This window comes from Lissotriton vulgaris, chromosome 7 (genome assembly GCF_964263255.1).
Source record: "Lissotriton vulgaris chromosome 7, aLisVul1.2, whole genome shotgun sequence".
NCBI lineage: Eukaryota > Metazoa > Chordata > Amphibia > Caudata > Salamandridae > Lissotriton > Lissotriton vulgaris.
Genome location: NC_141695.1, coordinates 379481956 through 379495842, shown reverse-complemented (window position 1 = coordinate 379495842; position 13887 = coordinate 379481956). Strand labels below are relative to the sequence as shown.

General features: G+C 30.8%; 1 protein-coding gene across 1 annotated transcript; it reads right to left on the bottom strand.

Annotated features, from left to right (window-relative positions):
* Positions 1-1651: 1651 nt before the first annotated feature.
* On the bottom strand, positions 1652-13515 carry LOC147701686 (uncharacterized). Its single transcript, XM_086929359.1, has 4 exons — positions 13441-13515; positions 4097-4534; positions 2749-2964; positions 1652-1942 (listed from the first exon to the last, which is right to left on the bottom strand). The coding sequence occupies exons 2-4, from the start codon at positions 4532-4534 to the stop codon at positions 1652-1654; spliced, it is 945 nt and encodes a 314-aa protein (XP_086785485.1). The 5' UTR covers positions 13441-13515.
* Positions 13516-13887: the final 372 nt, after the last annotated feature.

The following is a 13887-nucleotide window of genomic DNA, read 5'->3' as shown; positions in this document are numbered from 1 at the left end:
ACGAATGATGGGTGGATGGATAGAAGGGTGGAAGGGTAAAGGATAGATGTATGGATGGAAAGATTAAAGTGTGGGTGGATGGATGTATAGTTAGGAGAATGAAATTGTAGATGGATAGATAAAAAGTTGCATGGCTGAATTATGGATGGATGTGTGAAAATGTGGGTGCCTGTATGATAGGTGCATGGATAGAAGGGTGGATGTGTAAAGGATGGATGTATGGCTGGAAAAAAAAGGTGGATGAAGAATAGATGGATGGAAGGATGAAAGAATGGATGGATGTGTGAAAGTTTGAGTGAATAAATGATGTTTGGATGTGATGAGGTCTAATAGGCGCATTTATTGTTGTCCAAAGTTGAGGAGTACCATTTTCTATGAACTTTTGTTGGAAGGTGTCCTTATGGTAAAAAGTCTTTTACAAGTGTGTCTCGCAAGTGTGTCTCGGTATCAAAAATTTTGAAGACCTCCTTACATACTCACCCAGAGCTCTTTTCACTCTGCAAGCTTTTTCCATACACTGTGAGGCACACACACTGATGTACTCTCACACACTGCGAGCTTCTCACATACGTGGAGTTTTACACACATTGCGAGCTCTACAGACTGCAAGCCCTACACTCTGCAAGTATACACTGCAAGCTCAACACAGTTGGTATTGTACATGAGGCCCTCAGAGTTTATACAGCTTTGGAGAGTTATTTTCCAACTTTTTATTATAATGAACAGATTTATTAATTTGCCAAAAAAATGATATTGAAAGACACTTGCAATTGTAAGTATTTTTGAATTAACTTGTTTTTTGACTATTTTCTTTTGAAGCTCACAATGCTTATTGTTGACTTTAATTGCCCATATTACAAATCTAATGTGAGACAATATATTTTTTAGGAGTTCCAATGAACTTGTGATTTGTTCTTTTTTTTACTATTTACTCAGAAGTTAGAAGACAGAAGAACTTTCTATAGGATATACAATGAGTGCATTTGTTATAGCTTAAAAAAATGTTTGCAGAGTAACATATGTTATGCACTTTGTAAATAGATATGGACAACGGCCCCTCGCGGCGGGATGCCTGGCTTTCACCTTGTGGATACCCTGCCGGGGTTATCTCACAGGGGAATACCAGGACGGGTTCCCTAAGCAAGCGCCGGGAAACCCTTTGTGGGTAGCTGTGCGCTATATAAGCTCAAGTAGATTTACATTTACATTTATGTAATTCACATTCTTTAGCTTGTTGTAAGTATTTTCACAGGAGTAGCAGTTCTAATGAATGTGGGATGTTTTTTTTTTACCATATTTTCTGAAGGTATAAGACAGATGAATTTTGCTACAGAACCCAGAATGAGTGCATGTGGTATAGCTTCTGTAAAAAATTTTTTTGCACAGTAACATATGTTAGGTATTTTGATCAATTTGCTATAGAACATAGAATGATTGCATTTGTTGTAGTCTCTTTAAAGTAAATTTGCCCAGTAACATATCTTATGTACTTTGTAAATAATAATGCAAAGACAAGATAAAAAGGTTTAAACATTTTATTTAAGTAAATATATTTAGTATTATTGTATGAAAGCAAATTAAACTTTAATTAAAATACTGTTTTTTTTGCCTTTTTAATGAAACATAATTTGAATATCTTCTTTTTGTACTTCTATTTACAGTAAAGTATTGTGTCCTTTTTTAAAAACTCATGTATTTTTAGTATGTATCCGTTTTGAAAAATGACATTAACATTTTTTGGCAAGTTAGGCATTAGAGCTTCTTGAATGTCGTCAATGTCGGCTGGTATATTGAAGAAGTCCATTAGAATAGTGTTATTTATTTCCACAGATTGTAAATTTTCGGCGTTATCAATATGTACATTTAGTGTACAGTGTTCCTGATTTGCAGTTTCTAGCCCATATATAGTCAGATTTATTTCTTCTTGTGGTGGTTGTATTTTCTGTGAAGGAAAAAGAAGTTAGTTAATTACATTTTTTTGAAGTCCTTTTGTTTTTTTCTTGTGTTGACCTACGGAAAAATTTCTTGTTATATGCAGGCTTAAATAATGTTAATAAGTAGTGAAGATAGTTTAAGAAAGGATAGATGTGAGTAAAGATAGTGAAAAGGTATAATATAGTGTGTATAATAGAGGATTAGAGACTGTTTTGTAATGTTATAGCTACTTTAGTAAAAATACGTATTAATAAATAGTGAGTAGTAGGTACTAGTTTTGTGTTTTAGAATAGTATTGTAAATAGTGATTATAGTTAATAGTGCAGTGTGAGTTGAGTTTGAGTTATTAGTAGAGTGTGTATGAGTTTTTTAGTGCATTGTCAATTATTTTTGGGAGTCTTGAAGTTATTGGCGTAGTAGTATAAAGAGAATTTGAAAACGACAAAAAATTGTGTACTTAAGTGTTAGTATTAAAGTCATATTTGTAAGTGATAGTTGGGCATTATTAGTAAGTTATTTTGAAATAGTGAATGTTATTTTTCCGTAATAATGTGTTTTTTTATGGTGTGAGTAATAAAGAGAGAGTAGTAAAGATTGAGTAGTAGATTTATTAGTGGAGAGTATTAGTGAGTTTTATAGTAGTGATTAGTAGAATATGTAGTATAGCTTAACCGATTTAGATAGAGAGTATTAGAAGAGAGAGTTTGAGGGAATTGTAATTAGTGAATATAGAGTTTGATAGTGTTTTAAAAAGTAAATAGTATAGATTGAGTAGTAGAGCAAGGTATTAATAGTTTAATAATTTGTACTTACTTGAAATTGTGTATTTCTTGTTGTGTTTAACATTTTATTGCTGTTAAATTCATGCACTGTCAGGTGCGTCATCTTTATGTAGGATCCAATTTCTATCGGGAAGTCTGTGGCATCTCTCCAAAGAGTTATTTTCACTGAGTCCGTTGTATCTTTCACAGTTATTGATTTAAGTTTTGTATCTTGGCCAGCAATAATAATTGTTTTTGTTTCTTCTTCCTGTAAGACAAAAAATTGGTAATAGAAATTTGTTTATTATGTTACAGTGTTGGTGTGTAAGAGTGTGGGTGTTAAAGAGTGGGTGTGAGCGTGTTGTAGCAGAATGTGTGTGTTAAAGAGTGTGTGTGAAAGTGTGTGAGTGTGCGAAAGAGTGTGCGAAAGAGTGTGTACGAAAGTGTTTTTTTATGAGAGTCTGTCAAAGAGAGTCTGTCAAAGAGAGAGAGTCTGTCAAAGAGAGAGAGTCTGTCAAAGAGAGAGTCTGTCAAAGAGAGAGAGTCTGTCAAAGAGAGAGAGTCTGTCAAAGAGAGAGAGTCTGTCAAAGAGAGAGAGTCTGTCAAAGAGAGAGAGTCTGCAAAGAGAGCGTCTGTCAAAGAGAGCGTCTGTCAAAGAGAGCGTCTGTCAAAGAGAGCGTCTGTCAAAGAGTGCGCCTGTCAAAGAGTGCGCCTGTCAAAGAGTGTGCCTGTCAAAGAGTGTGCCTGTCAAAGAGTGTGCCTGTCAAAGAGTGTGCCTGTCAAAGATTGTGTTTGAAAGAGTGCGTTTGTGAAAGAGTGCGTTTGTAGAAGAGTGTTTTGATAAATAGTGTTGTTGTGAAAGTGTGTGTTTGTATTAGTGTGTTTGTGAAAGAGTATGGCTGTGAAGTGATGTAGATAGTAAATAGTTGTGTAAAGTGTGTTTGTGAATAGTTGTTGTGATAGTGTGTTGGTGTGTAATAGTTTTTGCGTGTAAGTGTTGATGTGTAAGAGTGTTGTTGTGAAAGTGTTTGTGTGCATGATTTTTTGTAATAGTATTTGTTAAAGATTGTGTAAGTGTTTTGTAAAGGGTGTTGTATCTTGTGTGGGTGCAATAGTGTGGTAGTGATAAAGAGTGTGTGTGTTTAATATTGTTCTAGTTAAAGACTGTGTTGTAGAACGTAGTGTGTAAGAAGGGTGTATGTGTAATAGTGTGTGTATGAAATCGTATGTAATAGAGTGTTGTTTTGGAACTGTGTGTGTGTGAAACAATGTTTTGTTTGAAAGATTGTGCGGTAAGTATTGTGTGCAAGAGTATGTGTGAGAGTGTGTGGTATATAGTGTGTGTGTAAAAGTGTGTTAAAGGGTGTGTGTGATAATTTTCTTTATTTTTATAAGCTTACCTCTGCAATTGTCCCAGAAATGCTCATTAATGAGCGTAGTGAAGCTGCTTTAACTGTTTTTATAGGTGATATTGGTGGAGCAGGGGGTTGTAGGATATATTCTGCCTCTTGTATAATTTCTTGAGGTATAGTTAAGGGGATCATGCGTGATAGTTTCGTTTGTTTCGTGATGATAATCACATTGTTTTTGGATAAGAAATTTCGAATCATAATAGCTTGTCCTTCTTTAGTTTGCTGGTAAAATGGCTCATTGTAGCACGTTGCTTTAATGCAACTACTTTCATCAGCTAGAGCTAGATGATACATGACTTTGTTCTCTTGTTTAGCATTTGTATAGTTTGTTTTTGTCGAACATTTTATAACGTTGGCTCGGATTGTTTTTTGGTACGGTTTGTTGTCTTCATGTTTCAATTTTTTGAGGTCTTGTATGGAAATCATCTGAAACGAGAGTAAATGTTAGTACACATTCTGAACATACATTTTTCCCCTTTTGCTATTACCTGTAATAAAATAGCATGTTAATGAAGTGGTTGCATTTTAAACTGCCACCCATAATGCTTTGTGATCACTATAATATGATTCTAATGTACCGTAGTGCATGATGTTGTCATTAGTATAGATGTGATCTAGTGTTGAATTGTAGTCTGTTGTGTATTGTTGTATTTTTTGCTGGCATTGAAATTGCTGCAGCATATATTCTAATAGCAAAGTTCTGTTTGGTGACATTTGTGTTAAATCTATATTGAAGTCTCCCATGATGACATATTTTGAATTTGGATACAAGTTAATTATGCTACTTAAAACTTGTAATAATGTCTGCAAAAGTACATGTGGTGGTTTGTACAGTATAATAAATAAGTATTCAGAATCATTAAGATGCTGAGTGAAAAATAAAAAGTAAATTTCGTGTTGTGTTTCATATATTGGCGATAAATGCATGTTTTTTTTGTAATAAATGGCAATACCATGCTTTGTGTGCTGGTTGTGAAATTTATCAAATAATACTAGGTGATATTGTTCTATTAAGAACGTATTCTTATCTGCTTTTCTAGTTGTGTTTATTTCAGTGAGGCATATAATATCACTGTTCATGATATTTTTGTCTGATTTAATAGCAGTGTAATTTCTTTGCAAGGACCGTATGTTATGGACAATTATATTACACTGTTGTTTATAGCTATCTAATTGTGGTACTGATATTTGTAATTGCATGTGTGTTCTTAAACGTGTCATTTCTTCATGCACTTTTGGATGTACAGCTATTTTGTCTTGCTGAAAGTTTCTAATGTATATGTTGGCTAAAGATTTAGCTCTGCTTAAAGCTACATAATGCATATGATGTACTTTACTGTTGTTAAAGTGAATGTAAATGGGCTCAATTGTTTCTCCTTGTGTTCTATGTATAGTTCTTGCAGATGATTGTCGCAATGGGAATTGTTTGCGTATAATTGTTATAAATTTCTGTGTATATTGGAAATGCCGTGTAATAGCATGAATGGGTGTCCAATGAGGCAAAATATTACTGTGATATATGTGTTTGTTTTCTTGTCTTGTTAATTTGCCTACTGTTTCTTTATCAAAATTAATCCAAATTACATTTGGGCTGTTATTGATAGTTTCTACAAGTTCTACTATACCTGTTGCACCATTTGTTAAACCATCATTGACATTTATATTGTTAGTTAAATCATATCTTAATTGTAATGCAATATGTAATATTGATGGCAGGCTCATTGTTTTAGTAGGATCTGTGGGCAACTGTTGGAGTATTTTTTTTTTTACTGCTTCACTTAAGTCTGCTGCAACTGTATCTATTGCTGTAGCTGTGTAAACTGGGTAATGGGTTATATGTTCTAATAAAACTGCATTATTTATGCTATTCACTTCATTGTTAGTTCCCATAATGTAAGGAATCGTTTTGCTAATGTTTTCAGGTGGCTCTATTTCTCGTGTTTTTATCTGTATAATATCTTCATTTGTTTGTTTCCCTTCTCTTAATCTGTTTAGTAGTTCAGCAAATGGCAAGTCATTTTGTTGTCTCATTATTTTAGTCAACTCAAATAACTTGAAATGTGTCTGCCATAAATTAGTACTTACTGGCCTATATGAATGTTTTGGGTTGTCAAATACGTATGGGTCAAAAACTGGCTTCAATTGGTAAAAGTCTCCAATTGCTAAAATAGATATTCCGCCAAAAGGGAGATCAGACATTTTTATCTCTTGCAATCTATTATGTATAAAGTTGAATACATTAGCCCCTACCATTGATATTTCATCAATTATTAGCAATTTAAGATGCATTAGCTGACCTTGTAGTGTGCTTCTATTCTCATGAGTTAGCTGTCTATGAGTTAGTGTTTGTGAAATAGGTATTTTAAAAGTACTATGTAGTGTTTTGCCTTGAATGTTATGTGCTGCTTTGCCAGTTGGAGCTGTAAGCAATACATATATGTTATCTGGGTTTTCTCCTGCTTTTGTATTGTAATAACGTACTAATGTTTGGTAAAGTGCTGTAATAAGGAAACTTTTGCCTACTCCTGCACCACCTGTACAAAATGTGTAGCATGGCGTTTCTTTTGTTTTAACCCAATGCAAATGATGATATATAAAGTTAAGTTGTTCTGCTGTTAGATTTTGCATTATACTGTCATATTGTTCTTTTGGCATTATGTTATTGCTTAGTGCTTCTTCTCTACTTGTACTTCTAATCCCTAAATCAAATGATAGGTCATACAATGGCTTTTCATTATTTTGCACTTCATGGAATATGGTGTTATCTTCTTCGGTATCTATTGGTGGTAGCAATGTATCTAATATACTAGTTTCATTGCTATTAGTTGTTAGTTGTTTATTATGTTTATTATATTTATTATGGCTAGAATCGACTGCATCTTTAAGTTCTAGATAGCGTTCATAATACGTTTCCTTGTTATTAATTATATTATGTTCATTTCGCCATGGGTAAAAAAGCATGAGCAATTCTCTATAGTAATTTTCGGAGTCATTTTTGATGTTAAATCTGCAATAGCGAATTACTCTTGCTTTTTTTCTTTTTATGTAGTTTGTTTCGTGTACTAAATTTATCTCAAGTTCTTCGTCATCTGAGCTATGAAAGTTATTTTCAATAAGGAAATTGTCATGGCCTGTTTCTTGTTTTCCTTTACATTTCTTCTTTTCATTATACATAGATGCATAGTCAGCTAATGTACATGTTTCTAATTTTACAGGGCGTTTGCTGTACCTCACTATAATATTATCATATTGTATTTTACAAGACTCATCTGGTAAAGAATTGATAGTTTCGATGTCTTTTAATAAGTATGTACGCTTTTCATTAGGACTTGTATTGATAAATACAAAAGATCTTGAACTTTTCCGTAAAGGAATTTGTAGTATTAGATATGCTGCTTCTTGGGCACTTATTTCTGTACAGTTTAAGAATTTGTTACCTATATGCTTAAGTTGTTCTTTAATACTTGGATTGGCATGTACTTCTTTAGCAGCTTGGGCAATTAATTTGCTCATTCCTCGCTGTGATTTACTAATGTATGAAACAATATACACAGCACATGCATATGCATCTAAGATGTATTGTATATCTATGTTTGCTTGCCATGCTTTCAAAATAGTAGGATTGTAGTTATTTATAAAGCATTCAGCTGGTGTCCTTTTCAAGAAAATAGTATTTTTTTCTATAATAGATTGTATACATAAAGTATATTGTTTTAGATCTATGTTCATTGAATGTAAAATCTGTTCAAAAGTATAATTTGAAAATTCTTGGCTGTTTATAGTTAGATGTATTAGTTCAAGTTTGCTGTAAGAGCTCGTTATTTGTTTTGTCTAGCTCTATTGGTTCTAGTATAAAAGTTTCAGGCATTGGATATCTGGGATAATGATATTTGCATGTTCTTTTATGTTTGATACGGCAGTTTTTTGTATGGCCGTGTCTTTGTAGAGGTAGTAAAGATTCTATATCAGGTTCTTGTGTCTTTGCACATGTAACATACTTATTTATGAAAGTAGTGACTTCATTTCTATCAGAACTTTCATATAGTGGAGCATTTTCTATCCATATTATAGTATGTATATGTGGTGATCCCCGTTGTTGGAATTCCACTCTATAAAAGTAATCAATAATTTTGCCAATCGGATTACTTTCATGCAATAAAATAGAATAAAATAATTACCTAACTTGGAAGTCGAAATGTCTTGCACATGTAATGGGATTTTGCTGTATTAATTGGCATTTTGTTTCCCACGACATATTTTTAAATTCTTCTTTTGTGCATTCTGGTCTTTTTTCTGTACGTAATAATATGTTAATTAAGTGATACCATTTCGTTTCTGCAGCTGATAAAGTTTAAAAAAATGTTGGTAATCCTAATTGTCTAATCATAGCAAAGAGGTCTTTCTTGCATTGCTCCCAATATGGTGGTGAACTACGGATTGTTTTAAGTATTTTGTATCCTTCATTATACTGTAAAATTGTATCTAATTTATCTTTTATGTCTTTGGCAGTTATAATGTTTCCATTAATAAAGTATTTCCTAAGAGATATAAATATTTTGCTCTGTAATTGTTTAATGTGTAATGTTTTTAATTTAAAGAAAAGATTAGTAACACACTTTGCTACTCTTAGATCATTACTTCTTACTTCTGATTGACAGATTGTGCTGTAATGTATTGGGACATGCCTTTCTTTATTAGTTGGCCTTCGTTTTCCGCAAAATATAGTTGGGAATGCCAAATATTCGGAATCTTTGTCTTCATACAAGCCTCTTGGTGTGTTATATTCTGCAGGTGCTAAACTTAAAATATTATTTGTTTATGTAGTAATAGTTTCATTATCTAACATAGTATCTAAATTTCCTGCTGGAATGTTGTCTGAGGAATCTGACGTATTACTTGTATCTGAAGTCTCATCACAAGAATGTATATCTTGTGTTGTATAATCCCAATCTTTATTAATAGTGATTCCATATTCTTGAAACAAACTGCTAGTAGTGGCTAAATATAAAGCTGCACGTTTTACTTTGTTTGGTCTAACATTTTCATAATGGGTATAAGATTTATAACTTAATTTTCTTTTTAATTTTATTGGAATTGTCATGTTATCATTAATTTGCCTTGGTAAAACAGTTACTGTTGTCATAACGTCTGCAGGTACATTTACTACTGCACCTGGTAGAGATTTTTGGAATCCACGTGGTAATGTTCTAATTTGTAAAAAAGGTATTCTTGGTGATACTAATCTTTCTTCTAAGTTATGCAAGTGTAAGACTGCTGGGATATCAGGAAATGTCATCCCATTATAAACTGAACATGGAGGTATTTTGTCTTTACATATATATGTGTAACATGTTCTGCTTATCTCATCTGTTCTGTATTTGCTAATGTTACATTCTATGAATTTAGCTCTCTTACTAATACTGTTTGTTTTTTGAAACCTTTGCTTATGCCATAGTTGATTGCAAATAGTGCAAGTGTACTCAGGTCCATATCGTATTTCTTCCTGAAATATCCTAATTATATCATTTGTTGTTTGACCTGCTATATCTCTATGATTAGGTTCATTTTCTATGTTTTGTGTCCGTTTTCTTTTCCTATTACTGTTTATTTCTAGAATTTCTATATTGGTTGTTTGAATTAGTGATTCAACATCAGCTGTTAATGTGTTTATTATCTCAGTATTGTTAAGAGCTATGTGTGAAGCTAAATAACTGTGTTCTGTTACATGCAGTCTATTGTCTTGACTATTGCTGTTTTGTGTGTTTATTATTGTATTTTCTACTTGTAAGTTATTTGAAGGAATTTCCCCTAATGCATTTATAGATATATGTGTCGTATGAACATATATGCTTTTTCTAGACTTTACATTTCCTTGTTTATGATTCCGTTGTGTTTGCTGTAATCCTTTTTTTCTAATTGTTTTTATGTTCACTGTAGTTAAATCTAAAATAATACTCTCAGAATTAGTAATTTGTTCTCTATTGCCTAACTTTATGATGTATTCTATAATAAGATTAATAGAGTCAATTTGGATAGCAATACATGTTCCATTAGGATGTTGTATTGCATTTTCATTTTGGCTATGTGAATCAAATAGAGAGTATGTATGTATAGTTTTGAAGACTGAAATTATATATCTACCTATAGAGATCAATACACCAGTTTGTGAATTAATTGTAGAAGTTAATGCTGATATAAATTTACTATGTAAAGTTTGTGCTGATTTTGTTAGTTCTTCGCTAAAGCATTTTTTGAGCTTTATAGAATAGATTATGTCATTGCTAACTATGTAATTTGGTAACTTTAGAGGTTGCATACAATCTTGTTCATCAACAGAGTGCATTTCTGTGTACAAAGCATCTCCAAGATTCATAATACAATGCAAGTCTACACTATCCCAAATATATGCTGGTTTACAGTAGTTCTTTAGAATAGCAAATATACTATTTTGCAGAGAATGTGTATAGTGAATACTTTTATCACTATGTGTATTTTTTTCCTGTGGATGTGTCTTATGTAAAAACGGAATTTCTTGTGGTGTTTGTGTTAAAATACTTGAATCTATATTGGTATAATTTGTGCTACTTTGCTTGTTGTGCAATGTGCTATTGTGTATATTATCATGAAGTAAACTGTCATTACTTCCAGTAATAAGTTTATATGTATTATAGTAATCACTTGAATATGTGTTGGTATGTAAATTACTTGTGGATATTGTCTGTTGTACATTTATGTGTGTGCTATTAATTACATTACTAGAATATGTGTTGGTATTTAAATTACTTGCTGGTATTGTCTGTTGTACATTTATGTGTGTGCTATTAATATGTTGTCTTTCTGTGTTGCCCTTTAGTGTTTTCTTAAGTATACTTGCATATGTGTCAGTAGGAGTAGTCTCTTGTGGTGTATTAGTATTTTGTGTTGTGCTGATCTTCTTGCTGTTGTTTTTAGATAGATTATTAGGCCCTGTTGTAGTGAGAATTGCACAGGAATATGTACTAGTACTAGGAGTATTATCTAAAGATGCTAATGGCTGTTCCTTATTCAAAAAAGTGTTTTTATTTTAGATTGACATCTCTGAATGAAATTTTTGGCACTTTCTATACGCATTTCAAATGCTTGTGTGAAAATTTTTTCACATGCTTTAGTAGAATACACATAAAGATTTTTCGGTGCTACTGCATTCTTATTTTTTTCATGAAGCACCATTGCTTTTTGAAGTGATTCTTTTTTAATCGTACTTATTTGTATTGGAGTTAATTCATACGGTACACAATTCATGTTTGGTTTCTTTAGATAGTGTGCCAGATTTGTGATGTACTCTAGAAGTTTTTCAAATATGAACTGTATAGTAATACATGTTCCATTTGGGTGAGGCATTCCAGTGTTATCACGACTATGTGAGTCAAATACAAAGTACGAATCATTTTTCTTAAAAATGGAAATAACATAAATTTCCATGCAAAGTATAACACCGGAGTTGTAATCAAGTGCAGGTTTTAATATTTTGTTCAGATTTGGAAACGAAGGGTCACATTGTTGTAATATGTCTCCATAATAAGGTTCTTTAAGTTTAAGTGAATAGATAGTAGTATTGTGTTCAAAAAAATTTGGTAACTCATCTGGATGCCTAAGTTGTTCGCTATTAATTAAATGCATATCTATATATAAAGCATCACCTAATTTCATAATGTAATGCAAGTCTTCTTTAGTCCATGTATGTGCATCTTTGTAATAGTTGTGTATAATTGCAAATGTACTATTTGGCAAGCATTGATAACCTCTAGAATTGCATGTAAATTTGTCATGACCTTGATGATAATCTGCTGCTAGTATTTGCATCTTAGCTTAGCTAATTTATTAAATAATTTGATATCGCTACAGTATTGCTAGATTTTTTGTTATAGCTGAGTCTTATTTTTTGGTTCTCTCTCTCTTATATAATATATATATATATATATATATATATATATATATATATATATATATATATAGCTAATTTATATTTGTCTTGTAGTTAACTATAATTCAAGGTAATTAATTTAATTTTACACTATTTTTTTGCTTTGTGTTTTAGGTAGCAACTTTAGATGTATCTTTTTTACAATTTTAGTGATGTAGTAGCTATAATTTATACTATTAGGGTGCACACATATATATATATATATATATATATATATATATATATATATATATATATATATATATATATATATATATTTATATGTATATATATATAGTTATTTTACTGTTTTTAGATAGATTTCTAGTTACAGGTTGATAACTTATTTAAAAAAGATACTTGTAATTGTATATATTTCCAAACAATTAGCAATTTTCTTTTCAAAAGAAACAATTGGCAATGGGAAATATATGAAAAAATATATATATAAATGTATTTATATATATGATTAGTTCTTTTTTTGTGATTTAAATGCACTCTATTGATGTTTTTGACCTGCTTTATAGTTGGGGCTTGTAGCAAAACAAAGCAATTACTTTTACTCTGAGGAAGTTTTGCTAATATATATACATATATATATATATATATATATATATATATATATATATATATATATATATATATAGTTAATTTAATGTTTTTAAAAAGATTTCTAGTTACAGGTTGGTAACTTATTTAAAAAATAGACTTGTAATTGCATATATTTCCAAACAATAAGCAATTGTCTTTACAAAAGAAACAATTGTCAATGGTAAGTATATAAATATATATATAATTTTTTTTAATAAAAAATTATATATATGATTAGTTCTGTTTTTTTTTATCTAAATACACTCTATTGTTGTTTTTGACCTGTTTTATAGTTGGAGCTGGTAGCAAAACAAAGCAATTAGTTTTACTTTGATGAAGTTTTGCTCAAGAATGAGCAATGTGAAATAAGAAGTAAACGATTGAACTTTTTCAATGTGATATATATCTATATATCCCTTACCTTTTTTTTGGCAGTTACCTAAAAACAAAAGCAAATTATGCAATGGCTATATAATGTTGATTCTTACTTTATTTTTTTCCTAACTAATTTTTTTTTCTTAACATTAATCTTACCTATGTAGATCTTCTATATGATATTTCCTAATTATAAGTATATACTATATATATATATATATATATATATATATATATATATATATATATATATATATATATATATATATATATATATATATATATATATATATATATATATATATATATATATATATATATATATATATATATATATGTGTGTGTGTTGATATATGTGTCTTATTGTTTTCCTTGCTATTTCTATACTTACAAGTGAATACAGAAGCAAAATAGATACTTTTACCGTGATGATGTTTTCACTGATGATGTTGTGTCAAACAATTATGAACGTCTGATCTTATTCAATCAATTGGCAATCTAAGGAAGAATGAAAACAAGCATTAATATTGAGTTTACATATTAATATAATAAAAGTGGCTCTATACTCCTAATCATTGTTAGTATATAAAAATTTTTAGCAAAAAGTTTTTTAATTAATGCATTACTAGTATTAAAAAGTGTATTACAGTAAGTTATATAGAATAGTATATAGTCTATTGTATTGTATGTTGATATATGTTTTTGAAACATTGTGACTAGAGTGCATGTGTAAAGAGTGCATGTGTAAAGAGTGCATGTGTAAAGAGTGCATGTGTAAAGAGTGCATGTGTAAAGAGTGGCGAAGGTATATGTATAAAGGCATATGTGTAGAAATTGTGTGTACAAAGTGTATATGTAGTACATACTTTAA